At 36.7% G+C, this 22,965-nt stretch overlaps 1 protein-coding gene across 12 annotated transcripts in view; it reads left to right on the top strand.

The window, feature by feature from the left end:
* The window catches only part of LMO7 (LIM domain 7), a 131,218-nt gene that overhangs the window by 91,726 nt on the left and 16,527 nt on the right, over positions 1-22,965 (top strand). For 6 of the 12 annotated variants that reach the window (XM_027894303.1, XM_027894300.1, XM_027894301.1 and 3 more), the window contains 12 exons: positions 1,391-1,420; positions 3,799-3,916; positions 5,118-5,260; positions 6,560-7,001; positions 7,757-8,083; positions 10,930-11,044; positions 16,607-16,768; positions 18,134-18,309; positions 18,970-19,030; positions 20,036-20,092; positions 22,224-22,249; positions 22,546-22,650. In XM_027894303.1, the coding sequence (XP_027750104.1) occupies positions 1,391-1,420; positions 3,799-3,916; positions 5,118-5,260; positions 6,560-7,001; positions 7,757-8,083; positions 10,930-11,044; positions 16,607-16,768; positions 18,134-18,309; positions 18,970-19,030; positions 20,036-20,092; positions 22,224-22,249; positions 22,546-22,650 (1,762 nt within the window). Of the gene's footprint in view, positions 1-1,390; positions 1,421-3,798; positions 3,917-5,117; positions 5,261-6,559; positions 7,002-7,756; positions 8,084-10,929; positions 11,045-16,606; positions 16,769-18,133; positions 18,310-18,969; positions 19,031-20,035; positions 20,093-20,245; positions 20,288-22,223; positions 22,250-22,545; positions 22,651-22,965 lie in introns of all 12 variants that reach the window. The other 6 variants (XM_027894307.1, XM_027894302.1, XM_027894305.1 and 3 more) reach the window with 6 other exon arrangements.

Here is a 22,965-nt window from a genome sequence, read left to right as displayed (position 1 = left end):
ATAAAAGCCCATGACTGCAATACCATATTTTCAACATCACAAAAAATATAATTTTTTCTAATTTTAGACTACCACTATAGAGAAAATATATTATCATTCCATCAGGCTAAAGTTCTGCATAAGTTTCTTTCTATGGTTGGACAGGAATAGTGATTATTCAAAAGTCTATGGAGGCTAGAAATATTTTCTTTTATTTTGCAAGGTAATAGGTGAAAACATTTCTGAAACACATTAATTCTTTAATGACAAATTCTGGAAATGGTCATTCTGATATTCTTGCTTGCACCTAAGTATGAAAATGCTTGTAAACTGTTCTGCCACAGTTCTGAGATGATTAGATGAGGTGAAGAAAACAATTAGTGTTTTGTCTGCCTGAACTCATGGTGCATGCAAATTGTACATCTATGTAATATTAAATTCCACTGTGACATATTTTATTCTGCCAGTATTTTCCACCTACTTTCATACAATCCTGATTCATACTTTCCGCTAAGTCTTTCCTGATATCATCAAAATTTCTCTTGTCTGACTGAAAATTATTTCTTAACTACTTCCTACCTCTCCTTTGAATTTTTTGGTTTCTAGGGGAGAGTGGGGTTTCAAATGTTTCCTTAGCTCTGAAAATACGGCATTGCAAGTTGCAGTTCTCCCTGCTATGCATCATTACTTTGTGACTAAGACACTTCTGTGTTCCAGTTGATACTCTTGATGTTGCTGCATTTAATTTTTAAGCTTAATACTGTAACAAAGTGCAAGCTTCACTGAGGAATATTTTTGAAGTGCTTGAAAATATTGCACGTTTTAAGAATTCATTGAACAGAATAAAATACTTGTAATCACAAAATATAATTAAGAATACTAAAAATCTTCTGTAGTTACCCTGATTAATTGCATTCATGATTTAACTTGCTAAATGTCTATATAAGGCCTTTTATTCTTGTCCAAGCCAAGTATTACTTTCATTTAGTATCAGAAATGGTTGAAGTAACAAGAAGACAGCCTCTGTAAACCACACTTCTTGTTGGGACTCAAATTGGCATTAATTTTAATTTCTTGAAATTAGTCTCTTTTGAGCATCATGCTGTTCAGCAGCATTGGAATAAGTGGTGCAGAATTAATACCAGGTGCTATTTGTGCAGCATTGCTAAATCAGAAGTGTTGGAAACTTTCAGGCAGCCTTGTTCTGTCAGTTCTGCCCAACTTGCATATCATGCAGGTCCTAGTGTGTTTTTTGACTAGTGTCCGATTCCCAGTGTGCTATTCCATGCTGGCTGGTTCCTAAGCTTTCAGTTTTCCCTTCACTTAGTAAGAATGCTGGTGTACTAATGGTGTGAATGTTTTCAATATCAAGTCACTGAATCTTTTCTTTTTTTGGTTTCTGATTTCTCAGACTGTTTCAAAAGCTTTCTGATGAGCAAGGGTAAGTTTTATGAAAACTTGAAAGATCATTATGCCTTTTTTTTCCTCTTTACATCTTTATGCATGCACAGTAGCTGAAAACTCATGCTGAAAACAACTTGTGCATGATGATGCTTTGTTGTTCTGGGCTTTGGCAATTTATGTAACAAATGTAGGAGACTAAAAGCTGTGTGTATGACAAAAGTTCCCTCTGGCATCTAGTGTATCCAAATTATAGTTATCAGGCACTTCGAAAATCAGCTCCAGTATTTTCTTCCTGCTGAAGTATTTGATGTTCTGTATTTAAATTAGGCTTTAAAACATTAAAAAATGTAAAGGAAGATTATTACATATTTTATTTTGAAAGCTGTACACCTAGAACCTGAAAATAATTAACAACATGATATTTATCATGGGACTGGTGAATAGTCAGTGGTTATTTTATATCCTTCAGGTTATTGAATCCTCCGTGGTAAACTTATTGGTTAGTGTCACATGAACTTAGATGTTGTTTATGATATACTGCGAGTCAAAGAGAAAGAATTTTCCCACTTAATTTGTGATGGCATGTTAGGTATTTGTTTATTGATGGTGTTCTAATTTTTTTTTTTTTTTTTGGTTTTGTTTGGTTTTGTTTTATTTTTAATGTAAATGTAATGTAAATGTATTTATTTGTTTACTTCTCTATTTCTACCCTGAGGCAGACCTGGTAAATGACTAAACACTTCCAGAAGAAGAAAGAAATATCTCAGAAATTGTTAAATGTTAGGGGAGGGAGACTCAGAAGACTCAAGTCACTAGTTAGATTCTTAAGTCTAGACTGAAATGAAAAGTAACATCCTGTTCCTTGGTATGAATATAGCTGTACTTAGGGTATATTGTATTTAGGTCTAGATTTTCTTATTTTGTTTCAGGCAGATATAAGAACTCAAGAGAAATAAGTGGAAACTGTGGCTATATAAATTTTCTTGAACTCACCTGGAATAAATTTGATAAAACTTTTATGTAGAGTTTGGTTACCCCAAACCATTTCTTCACGTGATGTAACTTAAGCATAAAAAAAGAGGAAAATAATTGTATGAGAGTTTCTGCAATAGTGACCAGGAGTTTTTTGCTAAATTTGGCACTCTTCCCATTCAGAAAATAGACAAGCAAACAGATACAGTGAGTTAATGGCCTTGTCTTTATTTCTAGAGGCCAAAGTCCAAAGTCTTACGTTACCAACAAAAGTGAATTGGGCCTCTTGGGAGGAAGTGAGAGTCTGGTTTGTTAGTTCAGAGCTCTGTTGGAATGTAACAGATTAGAGCAAGGCTCTGTGCTGAATCAGGTTTCAATCTGATTTTCCATCATGTCAGAGAAGTGCCATGTTTTCAAGTCCTAATAGGACTTGGTCACACCCCTCTGTCATTCATACTTCAGATAAATTAAAACAAAGGTATTTTTGAAAACAAACAAACAAACAAAACCCCCTCAACAAATCAAACAGCAAAACCTCAAACCCCAGACAACTAGCTTTCACTTTATGTATTACAGCATTGAACCTTACAATGAAACACCTGCCTTTGGTTTAGTGTCTCAGAGGCTTATGGTCAAATCTGACCAGGAGTCTTGTCCTATACCTATATTAAATGTCCTGTTACGTTTATCACATGTAGTGTGAAAGAATAAAGGAAAAAACAGCATGGGACAGGGGAGGGAGCATGAAAGGTGAGTTTTGAGAAATTTAGATTAAAGGGAACTAATGAGTAGAAGTTCATGGGAGAACTTGTAACCATGTCGAAGACATCAGTAAGAAGATGGCTGTGTTAGCCATCCAAGCTTGGATGGAAAACGTCAGGGAGGCTTGGGGAGGAATAACAGGCTAGTGGGGCCTGGGAGATGCATGACCTGAGCATTTAGCAGTGAATGACTCTAATCCTTTGGAAACATGAATCAGTAACTGATTTGATTTTATGATTAGCTTAAGAAGTGAAAGAATGGGAGGTGATAATGGGGCTTTTACAGGAGAGAAGTCAAAGGATGGGAATTTGGACTCAGGGAGGGGGGAATGCCTTTTGTGTCAAAGGAAGGAAAAAGATCAATACAAATAATAAGTTTAACTAGAAGTAGCAGCTGTATACAAGGAGCTCAATGTGAATGATCTGTGTGGATCTGCTACGGAGCTGCTTATTCCCTTAACCTGATTTCATTTGCTCAAATATGCAACTAATGACTTGAGTGCTGGCACTAGAGCATGTCCAAGCCTTGCTCATTCAGCTGCCCGTGTGTTTCCTGCTCTATTTGAAATAACACTCATGAGCACTCAGTTCTACTAATAGAAATCTCTCCCTCTCTGAAGGTTTCACTTGCATAAATGATGGCTAAGATGTTATAAAGTTGCATGCTGTTTTTTCTTCCTAGGAGTAAATCTTTGAATGATGTCAGTGCAGAGGAACTGCAGTCATTGCGCAAAATCCGTTACGAAGAGCTGCAAAAGATAAAAGAACAGTTGCAAGAACAAGATCTAAAGTGGCAAGAAGTAAGGACTCCTTTTCACCTCTCTTTGCGTGTCCTACTTTGAAGCACAGCCTTCAGTGTCCCTTGTAAACAAGCTTTGGCATGTGTGTAGCAACCCATGGGGCTGTCTTCTAAAATGATCTATCTCGTGCAACTACCAGTGGTTTTGGGGATGTCTGTGTAATGCAGAACTGAAATTATTTTAAATATTGACGTAAGTTTCTGATTAATGCTTTAGGATAAGACTTGTGTGTATTGTAATAAAACCATCAGGCTTGATTTCTGATGACATAAAGAGAAGTTAGGGCATAGCTTCATGTGTTATCTGACATTTGTGGGTGGGTTTGTTTTGTTTTTTTTTTTAAATGACATGATTGGAATGTCTAGTATTTGATCCTCTGGGAGAAGCGGGGAGGAAATAATACTTAGTTGTGCGAATTCTTGAGGCTTCTATCCCTTAAAAATTCTGTCTTAAATCCAGCTTGTAAACTGTATGGTTGCTTTGCACAGTATTATAATGGTATCTGAAGAAGTTTGATTTTATTAAAATCTCTACTTGACAATGAATATCAACAAGAAACTGAAATTGAGAACAAAGCATTGAACAAGAAGTTCATAGTTGTTTTCTTAATGCATGTCAGCCATTCAGTTCTGATATTCAGTACTTTTCTTAACTCAGCTCTAGTATTTCATGGACAGTATTGAGAGTTCATGTTGTGGCTTTACAGAAATGAGGAAAATATAGTAATATGTGTTTTCAATTTAGAATTTAAGGCATATTTGTTCTCAAGCTAATGTATCAGTCTAACATAATAGTGATTTGAAAAATAATAATAATATCCCAAACTCCCAAAACCTTCAACAAAGAAATACAGATGGCATTTGCATCAGTTTTCAACTATGTGTCACTGGGTAAAGTATTCTAGAATAAAATTGAAAATTCTAAGTGGGGGGTTGGGAAATGGAGCAAAATTATGTGCCTTTCCACATATAGTCCAATAATTTAAATTACTAACTTAAGAAGGCAGTGAGTCTGTAACCCTAACTGAAATATGAGAACCCCTTTCTCATTTAGCGGAAAGGTACATGGAAATATGGCTGTGATGCAGACGTGCAAATAAAATCAAGACAATAAGTAGCATGTGATGAGATGCCTCTGTACATCTATGAGATAGAAATATCTTGAGAAAATCTGTTGGTATACATTCATGTTATTCTAATAGGATCTAGCAAAATGGAAGAATCGTAGAAAGAGCTACACTTCAGAATTGCAAAAGAAAAAGGAAGAGAGAGAAGAAATTGAAAGAAGAGCCTCTGAAGTGTCTGGAAGGAGTACCAAGTCACTGAAAGAAATGCAGCAGGAGAGGTAATGGCCCTAATGGGAGTATTATGTTGAAGAACTTAAATTTGAGCCTTTTTATTCCTTTCAATTCTTGAGCAGCTTTTGTGGCCAAGTTGCAATTGATTCTGCAGAGATCTCAACAATTTTAGCTGCAAAATACAGTGTAGAAGTCTAGGCAATTCGAGGGCTGAATGTAGTTTAATAATGCTGTGATTACACAGAATGTTAAAGAGTTTTGCTCTATATAAATGTTATTTTGCTTTGCTATCTATAAATAAATGTATTGAAAAGTCAATATTTACATTCTCTTGAAATTAGTTAAAACAATACTGTTGAACTGGATAGTTGCCTTTTTTATCTTGAATAAGCTTAACTGTTTCTCTTTCATCTACCACTACATTTGCTATTCTTTTAGCCACTCTTACAGCCAGAATTTTCATGTATGTTACAGAGCTGTAAACTTTTACTTGATTTTCCCTGTATCCCTAATTGTTCCTCTGGGTATTTAATCTCTGAAGAGTAAAAAGTGTAAACTGCACAGTACCATTTCTGCTGGTGACAGTCTATTTATTTATTTATTTACTTACTTACTTATTTACTTAAAATACATGTATGACTGAGTTGAAGGGAATATGCATGTATTAGAATGGAATGGCGTAAATTCATAAAAGAAATTTTAATGAGTTTAAACCCAGAATGTTTTGGATTTCTGTGTTTTTTTATTTGTGAGAACAAAAATTAGTTGCTTGAATAAAAATAAGGATGCTAATTATATTGAATATCCAGTATCATCAGAATCGTAAAGATTATCCAGGTGGTGGTTTTTCCTTTATGACAAAGGAATGAATAGCACAAAAAGAATAATAATCTGAACTTCAGGACACCATCTTATTTAGTTATCTAAAATTCAGCATAGTGTATTCATAGAGCAGAAATGTCAACCAGAGTTATAGAGTTCAGGCAGTGTTATGGCACTAACATCTTTACGTTCTTTCTTGATTCAAATCTGTATTTCTTAGGATAAGTCGTTTGAATGGCTATATAATTTGCTTGGCAAATATAAATTTCTCTCATGGTGGCAGCCTGAAAATGTGACAGTAGTATCCCTGAGTGCTGTGAGAATGTTGAAATGGAGAGGAGGGGGAAGAAGGTAGACTTAGAAAGATATGAAAATACTAATATTTTTAAATGATGCCATTATTTTAATTTACTGGAGATGTATTTTTGGTTTATACTCTGCCTTGAACATTCAGTAGTTGAAAGACTTAGGGCCTGCCTCTTTGTCGGGTCACTTTGGTATTCTCACATGCTCTCTCCCCCTAGGGAGGAGAGAGATGAAGACTCCTATGGGCAGCGAAAACAGGAACACATGTGGAGGTATTCACTGAATGATGATGTGTTTGGTGAAGAAAAAGCACCTTCCACATGGTCAGCAGCAAAAGATTACCATTTGGAAGAAGATACTTCCCACAGCACTAAGGACAGCAAAAGTGAATATGTCTCACAGCCGCCCAAGGAGAACCCGCCGGAGAGCTCGGCTGCTCAAGAAGCTCCTGCTCTGCCAAAAAGCCTGGCTGAGGAGCAGAGCTCGGCTCTTTTGTCTACTCGTTACTCAGTGAATGCTCAAACTGGGTCAGCTCAGGTTTCAGCTTCTCTCCCGAGAACTTACCAGAAAACTGATACCTCTAGGTTAACATCTGTGGTTACACCAAGACCTTTTGGTGTCCACTCAAGAGGAATCTCATCACTTCCACGGTCATTCACGGTAAAATTCCGCTTCATTCCTGAAGTTTGTAAATGTAGAGTCTTTAATAGCTAGGGGAACAGTAGAGTTTTAAAGTTTCGTTGCTTTTTAAAAAATTGTCTGCTGTGTGATGAAGGCTGTGTTAACAGAACCGGCAGTTCTGTCATGGCTTTGGATGTTTACTTGTGTTTCTGTGCTTAAACATACTTCTGGAATTAAAGCTAGTAACTATATTTGGTAGAATATTCTTTTTATTACTTGTAGCAAATCTCCTTAGTGTGCCATACAAAAAAAACTGTCACTGGAGGTAATTATCTGGAGCTAACTTAACATAATTAAGTACTAAAGACAAAATTTTCAGGTGATGTAAGTTTCCTCTGCTCTGCTGACTTTGTTGAAATTGAAATTTTAAGCAAGGCTAAAATTTGTCTGCTCAGTAAAGCACTGAAAAAATGAAATTGATTCTCCCCCTGCCACATTATGTTGATTCTCAGCTTTCTCCTAAGTCCTTATTTGTCTAAATTTAAAAAATGGTAAGAATGCAAATAATTCTAAGCAGATGACTTTACAAGTTTATCTTAAAAAGTCTGGCCAATTTATTCTGCAAGGATTTAAAGAGAAAAAAATATGTTTCTCTTCTTTAGTAATGGGTACAGAAACCAGAATTTGCTCAAAAGGGTGAGAGGTATTTTCGTTAAATATGAAGATCACTGAAAGATTTAAGGAATTTTTTTTAAAAGCACATATTTACCAAACTGTCTTTTTTTTTGTCCTAGATGGATGATACTCTGAAATACAATGGAGAAGTAGAAAAAGCTAGAAGAACTCCAACTTTGTTCACCAGCATCTCCTTTTCACAACCAGACTCTGCACACCCTCTCTCCACTAGTGCATTCAGAAGCAGAGGTGAGGAGGAAGAGGAGGAAAAAGAAGGTGTTCAGTCAACACTTGCTCCTACTTTGGCATTACCTGTAAAATCCCAAGACCAAGATGTGGGAAGCAGTATTCTTAAACCTGAGTATGACATTCCTCCTGATTCTCTTTCACTTGCATCTTCTGCAGAAATCAAGAGTCCAACAGAGCCTGAGGATTCAAAATCCATGGTAAGTATGGAAATAATGTGATTTCTTGGTGTAACTGAATGCTACATCAGAGTAAAAGAGAAAATATATAAAATTTCATCTAATGCAAGTATTTTTCTGGCAGTAAGAAGACAGGTCAGAGAGCTTCTGTTTTTTTTGATTTAATTCAGGGGAAAAAGAATATTTGGGGAAAAATTGTTTCTTTTGCTGCATTTTTCCCTACCCTTCATATGCCATGGGGTTAATTTTATTTATCATTCTAATTCAAAATAGTTTTTCTAAATATTGTTTGGCACTTGCGAAATTTTTTGTTTTTCTCCAAATTAACACATTGTGACACAATCAGGTATGTCAGTTAGATAAATTACCTGAACTGCTCTAGCATTCATTTGCACTTTTAACCTGGTGGAGGAAAATAAAGATCAGCTTTTCCAAGGCTAGCCATAAACATCAGTATCATACTATCCTCTTTTTTCCATCTGGCTTGAGTTCCTTCTCTTTTTTTTAACTATTTACTTGAATCTCATTAATGTTCACATTAATTTGAAAGTACTTCACCATCTCTTTGCGTATGTGCTTATCTAGGAGTTGGGTCTTTTGTGTTCTTTTTGAAATATGTCTTCAAGTGCTGTTTCCTCCAACTGATTGCATGTTTCATGTGTGAAAATGACCAGCAATAGCTTTAATTTTTGATACCTTTCTGTAAAATCTGATAATGTGCTTTATACTCCTTAACAGTTTAGAGATTAGTTCTTTGCATTCCTGATGCTGCTGTAAAGTTAGTGCTGCCAGTTGCTTGGGTGAGGGTCGTAAGATCTTAAATGCTGATTTATAAAATCACTTCCAATATAATCTTTTCAGAAGTTCAGTGACTTTGAATCATTCTTCCTAATCACTTGTGGAAAAGGAACACATTGCAGTTCCTGATATCCCTTGACCATTGCAATGAATTTATCTTAAATTTTTGATTGCTGTATAAGGAAAGGGATATATTTTTTTTCTGTGTTGTAGCAAAAACAGGCAGTGGAATTTCTGTTCTAATCAGCGAAAACATAGATTAGATATGGCTTCTTGGAATCTCTTTCAGCATGGCAAATGAGAATAGCTTATACTAGATCCATGTATTTTTTTTTCCCGTCATTAGCCAAGAGATTATAAATAGTCCTTCCTACAAATGAGTAATATGGGGGTTTTATTTTAAAATTGAAAAAAAAAAAAAGAGAAAGAAAGCTTGTGTTGTGTTATAACTTAACAAACTGTAACTTAAGGAATGCAAGTTCCATTCGACATGTTTGTAAATCATTGCCAGAGATGAGAGATTGATATAGTTCACTAGTCATCGGGGCAGTAACACCAGGTCTGAGGAGCACTAACTGTTTTAGAGATGACCTATCCAAATGATGAAGTTCAGTGTACAAAGTCACATTATGCCTCAACAAGAGGTAGGTTTGAAGAGTCACATTGGGATGGTGAAAAAAAAAAAAAAAGAACACAGGAACACACTCATATTCCAAAGGTTTGTATGTTCTCTAGCTGAGTGTGCTAACCTGTTAGTAGATTCACTTTTTATACACTCACTGAAGGATTTGAGTTGTACGGGAGCATCTGCATGCTAGTAGTTGTGTTGTAAAAAAAAGGACTTATTTCTACCCTGGTCTGTAAGGGGGAGTGTTTTCCCAGGAACATTCCTGTAACGTGAGACCATACCTCAGAATGTTGCCTTGCAGTGTTTTCTTCTGTATCCAGCGGTCAGGTACTGCTGAAGTTTCCCCTGGCTGCACTTCCCAGAGGCTCTGGCTGGCTGCATCTGCTTGTGCAGTGCTCCCTGCAGCTGCCTACCAGCATAGGAGCTTTGGGGAACTGACATAGATTTCTAGACTTTTAAATATTTTAAGTTGGGAAAAAGAATCCCACCTTTCAGGAATGCTTCACTAGGCAGATAAAACATATGTGTACATTTAATAGCATGCTGGGTCTCTTCCATGCATATGTTGCTGTAATATATCTATTTTAACATTTTTTGACAGAAAAAGTCTATTTTTTTCTCTTTTATTGCAATGTCAGTTTCATGATAATGAAATGCATAACATGCATTTGGGTATTTTAATTGTTTTTAACGAGCTACATTAAAATGTTAATGCATGCAACACATTCTCATTATATAATGCGGGATTGAAAGCAAGTGTTCCAAAATGTTTTCCCATTCAAATATTTTTGTTGTTTAAAGTGGTAGTGTTAGGTTTTGATGCAGATATTGAAAGCATATTGAAAGTCCACTAGAACGGAAGAGCTGAATTTAGCTAATTTTGATATTAGTTTTATTATCTATCTCCATTACAAAATCCATAGCAAGCTGGTAGTATTTCACACAAAAAGTAATTTTTCACTTAAGTAAACCTGGTTGCAGCATTGAGCCTAAAGTAAACTGATAATGTGCACTGTAGGATGTGCAAGAAAAAAAAATAAGGTTGATTACTGGCATCTAGTTTTTTCACATCTCTAATGCTCTCTCAGGAGGCAGCATGTTCAACAAATTCATAAGACTATCCAAGAAGACTTATTTAGGGCTTTAATTTCCTCCAAATTTTCCTTCTTAAATTTTATAGCATTGTGTTACAAAACATTTAAAATAATAGTGATGCATGTACGTACATGTAGAGAAAATATAAATGTAAACTGAAAACACATCTTTTTGAATAAAAAACGAGTTAGTTAACTGACTTCAATACCGTTTCCTTTATCTGTGATGCTAATAATAGATGATTAAAGTGCACATTGTGAGCAGCCTCACTTATTTAGAGGATAACCTTTCCCTCATTTGGATTCCTGTGATACCAGATACTGTAGTGTCATGTTTTATTTTTCAGGAACAGTACAGTGAAATGAGAATCAGCATAAACCAGAGACCTGGCCACAGTCGCAGCTTTGGGTTTACAACAAACTGGAGTTCTTCAGGAGCCTTTGTACAGACAGTTGAAGAAGGTAAATGTGTATTAACTGCACAAATTTTTGTTCTTATGTTTAGTTTGCAAAGATTTCTAAATTAAGGCATTTGCTACTAAGAATGCTGCAAACATTTAAGAAAATCAGGTGTAGAACTGAAAAGTCAGTATTTAGTTTGCTAATGTATTTCTGTGAATCCTCATCTCTTGAAAACAGGTTGAATTCAGAAATACCAAAAATGCATTTTCCTAATTAGGGATATTTCCATAACCACTGAAAAGGCATAAACATGATTATTTGTTCACTAACCCCCTTACTGAACATTAGTAGGGGGCACATACAGACTTCTAATATCCAGGTTGTTCCTTACAGCTAAGTTTAAAAGATTTCACTTCAGATGATTTGTAAACAAATGCAAAGGAAAATTAGCTAGGCAATTTAGTTAGTCATGTTGAATTTTGGAGATGGTTAGTATTTTTAAGTGGTTGCAACTTCTAAATGCAGGGGGTTTTAAGTTGTTTTAATACCAAGGAAAAGTATAGATTTTTTTCTTGAGATGAAACATATAAAAAACTTATTTCTAAGCTTTAATAGTCTTCTGCAGAGAACAAGCTCAATTCTCTCTAATTAAAAAAAGGCAACAAAACACAACAAACCCCCAAGCAAATCACATGTAATGGTTGTTTTCTGAACAGTGGTCTTTCCCATTGCCAGTAATACTTGAGGAATATTGAATTCTGCCATTTCTTCCACCTAACACAAGATCAAACTGAGAAAGGGAAATAACTGGAAACTTTTAATTTAGTTAGTCCTTAATTATGCTTTCCAGAGAGGAAAAAATACTATATAACAGCATTTGAAGAACAGTCTTAAATTATTTTTTCTTATTTCAAATTCAGGAACTGAAGAGGCCTTTCTTCACTATATCAGAGTACTTTTCATAATTAGATTTATGCTCTAGGATAACCCTTCTTGAGCAGGGAGGATGGAACAGATGACCCACTGTGATTCCTTCCAACCTGACCTGAAATCTGTGATTCTGTAGCTTTTAATATTTGCTTTGCACAGGGAATAACTTCCCATTTGCTTTCCTTGCTGCTAGGCTTCTGGTTTAATTTTCTTCCTTGGAGGTAGAAGTCTATCTGTTTGCCCTGCCAGCTGTAAAGGAGAAATCTGAGGGTAGTGAATGTTCCTGCTAGTCATTCGCAAACGTCCACATAGGCTCTGTCCCCAAAGAGAAGGTGGAGGCCATGTGGTGGCTGTCTTGGTTTTTCTTTATTACCATTCCCGTAATGGGGGTAAGGAAGGGCACAAAGATTGAATAGAGAATGGACTGTATTTCAGTGTTCTTGTTTATAGGCTGTGTTCAACATACTTTTTTTCAAAACCTTGCTCATGTTGTATTCTTATTCAATTCTTGTAGCTCCCTTTAAAGGAATGAAGGATGAAAGAGGGGGGTGGCCCATTGAAAAACTAAGATGTGTTTTCAGCTAGGCATTTAGCAATGTTGAATTTCCTATTTTTAAGGATAAGTCATAGGATAATTTAGGTTGGAAGGAACCTTAGAAGATCACCTACAGCAAAATCCTGCTCAAAAAACTGTGAAGACTGAATTTGGACAGGTTGACTAGGACTTTTACCCATGTGGGTTTAAAAACCTCCAAGGATGGAAACTGCACAGCCTCCCTGGACATTGCATAATTATCCTCTCAGAGAAAATTTCCTCCACATGTCCCATCAGACCAATATTTGTCCCAGTTTATAACCACTGTGCTGTGTTCTCCTGCCATAAATTTCAGTAAAGAGCAGACTTTGCCTTCTCAGTGACTCAGTAACTTCTCTTGGTAGGTACTGGGGAGGCTGCTGTTGGGTCCCCTTGCAGCATTCTTCTCCAGGCTGAACCTCTCAGCCTCTCCTCACAGGTCAAATGCTCCAGGTGTGCCCATCCCAGTGCCCTACCATTCAACTTGCCCCACTGTATTGATGTCTCTCTTACAGCAGAACACCAAAATTGGACACGGTATTGTCAAAGTGGCATACCAAGTGCGGAGTGAACAGAATAGTCGCTTGCCTTGACCTGTTGGCCATGCTAGTGTTCATACAGCCCCAACACTGCTAGAGTCCCCCAGCCTTGCTCTCCAGTCCAACAGTGCCCAGCTTGAACCATCACTGGCATTAGTCCATCCCAGGAGCAGGACTCTGCATTTGACCTTGTTGAATGTCAGGTTCTTGCTCTGAACGGCAGCCCTGCCCTCAAGTGTTTTAGCCATCCTTTTGGCAAGGTTTGCAAACTTGATGAGGGTGTATTTCACCTCCTTCTCCTCATTATTGGTGAACACATTAGAGATAATAGGTCTCATGGTGCATCCCTGGCAAGCTCCACTTGTAACCAGCCTCTAGGCTGAGTATGAGCAATTAACTGCTACCCACAGAGCCTGACAACCCAGCTGGTTTTTCACTCATCTGAATGTTCTGCCCCGTAGACAATACCATCCCAGTTTTGATACCAGTGTACTGTGGAAGATCATGTCAATAGCCTTATTAAAGACAAGGTATGTGGTATCCTCCACTCTCCCCTCATCCACAGATCTAGTCAATTCATCATTAAAAATAACCACACTGGTCAAGTGTGATTTAGGCTTGGCAAATCCAAACCAATCATTCCTAGTGACCTTCTTCTCTTCCGTGATCCCAGAAAGAGCTTCAGGAATAGTTCCTCTGATTGTTTCGTCATCCTAACTAGCCGTATGATTTTCTTGAGATGATAGCTTGCAATTAACTTTTTAGGACTTATAAATTACTCTCTCTTCTATATATGCTATTCCTTAAAAAAACCCCAAAAACAAACAGTTGAGAAAACTAGGCAAAATTAATTTCTTATAAGTGTTCTCAAAAACCTAAATATGAGTTAAGCTTATATTTCAGTGAGATGCATTTACTACATATAAAAGAAAAAAGAAAGAACATAGTGCTCATTTTTACAATTTTCAATTTTTACACTAAAAATAGGCAAACGACCTTGAAGTCATTAATCTAGACTGTTCTGCCAACTTCCGCAGTGCCATATAATCTTTATTGTTTCAGTCCTTTCCCTTTCAGTTTCCCTTTGCAATAATTTTTTGAGATTGTCTTGATGTAGGAGTGCACGTCCGTGATCAAACACTTGCAGTCACGTAGGACAAAGTAAATTTGACCCACTTCCTTCAGATTTTATTTTCTTTGTATTTATCTATTGTAATAACAACAGATGGGGATAGGTTAGAGGACATCTAGAAAATGAATGTTTGGTTTGTTTTGTTTTTACTGGGGACTAGTAAAAAAGAAGTCTTTAACCTTCAGAGAAACTTGCAAAAAACAGCAGTACATGTTTTATGTCACAGAAACTGAATCCTTTATAGCAATATAAAGAAATTATTGTATATTCCTATAGTTTTGGAGGAGCTGGACAGAGAAAAACAACATACAACTTTTGGCACCTAAATTTCTAGCTAGTCTCTGTAGGCTTCTCACCTTCTGTAGACGTGAATCAGAGCAGAAGCCCAATATAGGTGCCCTGGTTTGTCCTGTTTTTCACAGACTGTGGAGGAAGAGCAGCTGGCAAATTTACATGCCAAAAATTGTGTAGTGTAAGTTGCTCTGGCTAAGTTAGATGTACATATGCAATCTAGAGACTGCTGCTATTCATTCAGATCTGTATGGCTGGACTATGGTCTGGATATGTCTTTGTAGGAATAGTGTAGGAAGAACCATGCAGTCTTAAATTCCCTTCCTTTCATAAAACTGAGCTGAGATACACTGTTCACACCTCTGAGATGGGTCTTCTCATCCCAGACAAATTATTTTAGTAAAATAAACATGACCTTTTTTGGTTCCTAGGGCTTTTTCTGTCACAACACAAAACAGAGAAATTATCAGTTTTGATGAGTCCCCTTGAGCCTGAAGCATTCCCTGTGTTGTGAGCATAAGGCTTAGTCCAGATGTAGTCAAACTACATGGTGCTAAGTGTCAGAATCAATTCCAAATGTTATATGATCTTGTTGAAAATAGTAACTTCAGTGTCAGTATCTTCAATAGTATTCTTAATAGTACCTTACATTAATACATTAATATCTTCCTGGCTTTTAAGGAGACGAATGTTTTATCCAGTTTAACTATTGCCCACATTTTCTTCCCCCAGATAAAACCCCTACCTTTTCTTCTACGGTGTTGCTTAAAAGCAATTGGTGTGTTTTGAAAATTTTTCTGAAAACTGCAAATGAAGTTTGTAGTCAATATTTTAAGAAGAATGCAGAGAAACAAAATATGGAGCTTTTCTCTTCTAGTATAGTAGCTAGTGTTGCTTTTTAGTGAATTATGATGAATCCCTGTTTGGTGCAGTATTAGGAAGCATAGCATTTGTTAATTTCTTAACTTTTTCGTGTGCCAGGACTATTAAAAGCTATTGGAATCCTTAGTGGATGATCCAGGCTTACAGCAGTATTTAATAACAAGTCAGAAGACAGGATGAAGCAAATGATGTCTAAATTCTTCTGTCATATTTGTCCGCATTTGTTTCTAATAATGTAATAGAGCATTGTTCTTGGTATATTTTAAATAAGATGTGTGGATTTCACTACTAACTTTGGAAAATGCTTCCATTGTGTAGTTCAAATTTGTTTTATTAACATGAGGGTTTATTGTTCAGTGCTTAACTACATTTTTACTTGGCTTTTCTATTTTCCATTCTACTAAGGGAATAATTTTTAATGGAAAAAACATTCATATGTAATTCATAAAATCATACTTGGAGAGTCTGAGTTTCTCAGCTTATCCATTTTCTGAATTAAATTGAGAAAAAGTTTATGAACTGGTCCTCTGTTCTCTGTCCCTAGTCTAGTAATATTGCCTGCCAATGTGTAGTAGATGAAAAAAAGTATAAAGTGCAGCCTGTCTTGCAAAATATCAGTAGATTCAAAGTCCAAGTTGCATAGAGTTTGCTCTTAATAGACAAAATAAGTAGAATCCAGAGAAGTCTAGTGTTGCAGCACCCAGCAATATCTTGAGTCCAATTACCAGTCAGTTCAGAGCTAACAAACTATTTTAGCACAGCAATAAAGCAGCATGCTCTTGTCAGTAGAGCGCAGAAACAGTAAAGAAGAGTATGAGAAAGTCAGCTTCTACAGAAATTAATAGAGTGCAGGCTGTTTTTTTGGCAAATAGGAGGATTACCCAAACATTGGCTGCATTTCAGCTAATTGTTGGAAACAGACACTGTGGTGCTGCCTCTCTCTTGCTATCTCAGATTATAACGGTGAGTTAGTGAAGGCAGGATTGAGTCCAAAGGTTGCTTATTAAAAGGGCTAGCCAGAATGTGAAGACTTACAAGTCCAAAAGATTGATGCTCCTTATAATTTTCATAACTTCTCAATTGAAAAGCTACTTTGATACTGAATTTATTGATTTTATATTACAATGGAGTAGACTTTTCTAAGACTTTCTGAATATCGACCATTAAGCATTTCTTTGAATAATTCCCCACCTCATCCCCCTCCAATCACAACTGTGATAAAAAAATTAATTATGAGTGGAGGCATAATTTTATTTTTCTTCTGTTTTCTGCAGGTAGCCCTGCAGCACTTTGTCAACTGCATGTAGATGATGAGATCATTGCTGTCAATGGCACAAAGGTTTCACATATGGACTACAGTCAGTGGGAAGAAGCCATCAGCAGAGGACTAGAAACTGGAAACCTGGTCATGGATGTCAGACGATACGGAAAGAATGGTGAGTTGTTTCATCAGGCAGATACAGTATGCTCTGTAAGGCAAATAAGCTTTGTCTCTGCTGTACCTGACAGCTGAGAGTCCTTATTACCCTTACAGGAGTAATATGTATCTAAGCTAAGTAGTTTGCCAGTGTGTCTGTTGCATTTTAACACAACTTGGCTTTTTTTAACTGCTTGTGCATTAGAAATGTCTTGACAAGCGAATCTTCAAAGTATTGGAATACTGACATCTCTCTTGTGCTCTGGCCTGTTTCTGAGAGGATGCACAGGTGAAAAAGTGTGCAACCATCACAAAAGGAAATAAAACATTTCATTTCCTTCCATACCCCAAGAATAAAGAGGGCCTGTTCTCTAGACCATAATAACTTTTTAAGCCTTTGTCTCTCAGTGACAAGCTCCCTTTCTTCAAATGTGGATCACGTGTTCCTCTCTTCAGGGGGCATTTCAAGTGATGTTTGAGCTTGTTGGTGGCACCTCTGTGCTATGATTTTTGTCCATTGACCCAAATACTGTGATGCTGTCATCTCTCCAAAATGGAGAGAACCCATTCTGGCTAGTGTTTCCATCCTGGCTGATAGTCTTGTAGCATCTCTAGACTTGCCATGGTTTTAGTCAGGATACCCTTTCAAAGGTCCAGAAGAATTTTTGCAGAGTTCAAAGTGTGACCAATGACTTCTTTCACAGTATAAATACAAAACATTCTTTTAGTAGGAAGCTGGGTAGAATAAGTTACCAACAAGTGAAGAAAAAAAAGTGGGATGAGGAAGAAATAAGAAACAAATAAGTTTGCAGGACCTAGTACAACTGAAGAGTAAGATTAGTGGCAAAGAACTCACTGAACAATATTTGTAGTAGTGGGAGGGGAGAAATGATGGAGTATGAGAGAAGAGTATAATTTGTCTTTGCCTCATCAGTTTTGCTAGTTTAGTTTAGAGTGCCTTTTCTTCCCCCTTCTGTGCTTCCTGATGAGCATGGACATGAAAATGACCCTTCCCTGGATAGTGTATGAGTCTCATTGTACCGTGCGTGAGTAAAGTTGGAAGACTTTTCTCGATCCTTACTAATGCTAATGAAGTAGTTTCCAATGAATACTAACTGCTCTTTAATGTTGAGCTGCTGTAGCACATATTAGCAGAACATCTGGCAAACTTTACCTGGCTTATGACTAACACTTGCATTTTTGGGGAAGGCGGTCTGCTCACAAATGCCCTTTCTCCTGTCTTCACAAATTCCACCTGATTTCTGTGTCTTCCTCTTCTGTTATGTGTGGTTTTGTGTTATTTTAATGTGTTTTCACTAACTCTTGTTCTATTCTTTGACGTTACTGTCTATATTAATTTCTTGATCCTCCACATACCCAAAAGACTGGGGCAAAGACCAGCCTTCCCTGCCACATGTAAGGCATAAAATCCTCAATCTCACCAGTATGGCTACCAACATTATAGGTACATCTGAAAATAAATGGATTGATGCAACTTCTGGAGAACATGTTTCAAATGTTTCCACCATATCAACAAAATCCAGCAGCCTTCACAGTTCTGTGAGTATGTTTTTATAGGGTTGTGGGATTTGGGAGGAGGAATAAAACATGTAATGTCTTGGTAGTGTGAGGATGGAGAAAAAACAGTACAAATAAAAATATAGGACACTGCAAATATGGAGATGTAGCTATGTATGTATCAAGGTAAATAAGTTTTAAAGACTTGCTGCTGTCTGTTCGTGAGTGGACACCAGTAAATGATAATAAAACATGTGCAGACTATATTTTAACTAAAACATACAGTGTGTTTTTTCTTTAGAGAAGACTTGGACTTGTTTTATTAGCATAAATGGAAGTTGTGGTCCAAAGCACAAGCATATACGTGCTTTCAAATGATTTATAAATAACAACCCACCTGCTAGGAAGCTGAAATAGAAAGATCTTGGCTTCTGGCACTTTCTTGCAAACTAATTTTTTTTTTTTTAATTTCAGCAGCAATTCACAACTGCTTATTTATTGTCTCAAATGCCTACAGTTGCCTTATTATAAAATACACTCAGGAAGTTTAAGGTTGTTTTGTATCTTTCTGTGGAAAATGGTTTAAAATGTTTCATGATATATAGTTCTTGTCAGGGAAGATGTGTAACTGGATAAACTTCCACAAATCTAATGAGATTAAGACCTCTTTTTTTTTTTCTTCTTCTTTTTTGAATTTTTCAGGATACAGAAACAAAAATGATCAATGGAACACAAGGAGATCTTGGCTCTAATGAACAAAGAGGTAAACCACTGTTGCTGTTCATCTGCTAATTGTGTGGTGTGCAACAAGCACAGACGTTAAACCTGTAACAATTGCAAGCTTTATAAAGTGGATGAAGTGAGACCTCAATTGACTGAAAGCTAGACATTGCATCTAAACTAGGTGTAGTTTGCTTCCATGACATGCCAGGCAGTTTGAGAACTGACAAAAAAGATGTAACAAATGGCCCTGCCTCTTCATTAGTGGATGTAAATTTACTGTGTGGTAGGGGTGAAAGAGAAGAAAGTGCACAATTTATTGTAACTGCTACTGCATTGTGTAGAGACTGAGTGAGTATTAGTATTGATTTATTTCAGTGCCCAGGAAGAGTGTAAAGAGTATTCAACTTTTGGTGTTCCCCCCCATCATTTCAGTTGTGAGGTTTTAGGGGTATCAGCTGTTTCACTATGATTATTTTACTTTTATTCCTGGAGAATGTTATTGATTATTCCTGTATCAATAATAATTTCTTATGATGCTATAAGCAATTATAGCCTTACTTGACAACAATGAGAGAAACCAGGTATGTATACTTCCTAGTAGAATAATAACCTTTAAGTAGGAACTTTGTGTTTCATTTTAACTTGAATATTCATGGCAATTTATAAAAGAATTCCGTCAAGATATCAGTTGCCCTTTGGAGATGCCTTTCTGATGACCTGAAATGGTGATTAGGCTCCTCATTCCAATGTGGCATCCCAGTCAGGGAGGCTTACAGTAGACTGGGAGATTCTGAGTCCAAGTTTGACACTTGTATGGTTGTTATAGTTCGACATTGGTAGTGATAAAATGAAATACTAATCAGCATATGATGTAACCTACTACAGTTTTACTTGATATTGCAGAGGCTTTTTGTTTTTCTGAAGTGATGTTGCTCTAGATGAGAGGACTAGCAAGTTTCTTATCAAGTGGTTATAATCCTTAACAAAAAAAAAATAAAAGCGGCATCTCATTGACTTGCTTGTATTCTTTGTATTTTTCAAATAGCATCTGAACCTATTTCTTTGAAAAACTTAAAAAGACGGTCACAATTTTTTGAACAAGGTAAATCAAAGAGCTAACATTTCATGTACTTCCATGAAATTGTTCCTGCTGCACACTCTTCCTAACAAGTCTGGTGCTGGGTGCTCTACCTCTTCAGCATTGTTTGTTGCAGTTATAATGAAGCAACATAATTAATTTCCCTTCTTTTCCCAGGGTCATCAGGTTATTCTTACAATTCATGGGTCTACCTTTGTGGTAATGGGTCTTTGTGTGTTCTTTTACATCTATAGCTGTTTAAATCTCTTCTATGTCCTTCATGCTTTTTTTTTCCACTGGTTAGAAGAAGAATAGCACTCTTTGTTCAGGTTTGCTACTACCTACAAAACAAGAATAATGGTGAATATTTCAGCAGAGGTTTAGTGAAGATCTCAGAGCTGTTGATAAAATATGTAACTCTGGATTTGAGTTTATCTTGAGTTGCAGCTCTATGCTTTCATGTAAATTGATGGAAAAAGGCCTCTGCTGGCTTTCCAGTGTGTGGTGATATCGCAAGATCCCATAAGACCGATATAAATTTTTAATTTAATATGTTAGCTTCTAAAGGCAAAAAATGAGGCACTCAATTTTGGTTTTGTAGGTTGCTTTTCGGTGTTTTGCATGTCACAGCTCACATACTTCCACTAATGTTATATGTCTTATGCTGTCTTCAGGCTATGTATGCCTTGCTGTTTTGCTGTAGCCTGAAAGAGGGAAATTCTGGCCCTTTGGAACTTCAGTTGAATTCTGCCAGTGATTTGAGTGGGGCCAGGATTTTGCCTTTAGTGGTGATGACTCTTTGCCAAAAACCACTGTGAAGTGCCACAGCATATATTTGTTTGTGGTTCTGTTTGCTTTTAAATACTTCTGCTCGATTGAATCTGCAGTATGGTGGTATTTTGTTGTTGGTTGTTTTGTTGGTGTTGGGTTTTTTTTTGTTGGTTGGTTTTTATTTTATGGCTGGCTAAAAATTTTATTTTTATTTTGATCAATTTGATAGCAATATTTTAAGTATTTCACTTCTGCTTGAAGGAGAGGACAAGGTTGTAGTTCTAGAGTGTACATTCAGTACAGTTAAGTTTAAACTTTTGGCACTTTAGCTTTACAATTATTTGAAAGATTCATCTTTGTAAACCTGTGCAGTTCAGCATAAGCTTATAGGCGTGAGAGAAGAGGGGAGCAAAGATAGGTGCTGTCTATGCCTTCCTTTAGGATCTCATGGTGCAATTGCAATAGATCAGGCTGTTTGTCCTGTTGCCTCTGTGGCTGTTGAGATCTGACAATTGTGTATATATAGAATGGACACTAACCTGTGACTTATTATCTTTTGTATCCTAAGTTTTTGACCTCTTTTCCACTTCACGTGGTCCTACTTCAGAAAACTGTTGCAACTGGTTGCTTTTATGTGTTGGGTTTTTTTTAAACTTGGAGATTAAACTTCTTAAAATTTGGAGAGCTAGGTAACAGGTACACTGTCAACAAACAAAAACAGTGATGTTGCTTGAGACAGGGTTATACTTAAATTTGTGCTTCTCCACATTTTCTTGACTTTTAATATGTTAGTATAATATATGTCTCTCTCTAAGAATCACCTTAGCACAAGATGATTAAGTCCAAGTGTGATAGCATCAAATAGCATAAGGTTTGTGGTGAATGGTGACAGCTTCACTGAGTTCAAGTGTGCTTTGGGGAGAAGGAAAGGAAGAAAGTTGGAAAGGAGAAATACATGGTTTTGTGATAGAGAAGTTGCCAGTGGATGTCTATTGGTCTTAATTCATGTCAAGGGCAGTAGATGATTAGCTTCTCTACCTTGGTGCAACTTCCTGGGTATTGGTCATGCTAAACAGTTGGGCTTCACAGTAATAGGAGAGGTGTAGTAAAGAACCCACGTATTGTCACAGTTGGAGATGTGCTGCTAATTCAAGCAATTGCTGATGGCACTTGTAAGCATGTAAAGCTTTTAAACAATTATGCACATTTAGTTGAAAGCACCTAAATTATGCCCTTGAGTAAGTTCAGTAGGGCAAATGCAAGCATGTCTTACTCAGGGAGCCAAAATTAGTCTAAAACTGACTTGCCGAAGTTACACGAGTCTTGCAGTAGTTAGTATGTGTGGGTCTAATGATTTTTCTTTCTTGCCTTCCAAACCTCACAGGAGGCCCAGAGCCTGCAATGCCTGATGTAAGTACTGTTTATGAGCTACAAATTAGTTATATAATCCTGGTCTTTTCAGGAAGCCCACTGCTTTCTGTTGCCTTTTAAACTTCTTTAAAATTTTGATCAAATCTGAGAGTACTAAGATTTTCTAATTTGTAACAGAATGGTTGCTCTCTGTCTGTTTGAAGAAAAGGCTAATTTAGGTCCTCGTCCCTATAAAGTTCTAGTGCTTGTAATGGCTTCTATTTCTCACTTTAAAAAACATAGAGTGTTGATTACATGGAAGAGGATAACATTATTTCATTTTTGTGCTACATTAGCTCCCAGTCCCATCCATTAGTGCTCCTAGTCGCCGGGTTTGGGATCAAGAGGAAGAGCGAAAACGACAGGAAAAATGGCAAAAAGAGCAGGACCGTTTATTGCAGGTATAATTGATCTTCATAATCATGGGCTGTCAATCCCTTGTGTGCAGCAACTGTTAGGAAAGAAAAGTATCATGACCTCTGTAATTTTTCTTACTGATAGCCTGAGGAGATTCTCAGTTACGTTTTCTGGGCTGCACACACTAGCGGTTATTCAGAAAAAAGAGGACGATGCATTAGTGAGCTTCATAAAATCAGACCCAGAATGTGTATTCACTGTAGCCAGAAGTGCTCAGTCTTTACAAGGCTGGTATGTTCTTACTGCTAAAGAATTTAAAGGATAAGTGAAGACATAAAGGGCAATAGTCTTCACTTTTG

Source organism: Empidonax traillii, unplaced genomic scaffold (genome assembly GCF_003031625.1).
Source record: "Empidonax traillii isolate 1590-97213 ecotype Southwest subspecies unplaced genomic scaffold, ASM303162v1 scaffold423:size1405600, whole genome shotgun sequence".
Taxonomy (NCBI): Eukaryota; Metazoa; Chordata; class Aves; order Passeriformes; family Tyrannidae; genus Empidonax; species Empidonax traillii.
This window is presented reverse-complemented; position numbering and strand designations above follow the sequence as displayed.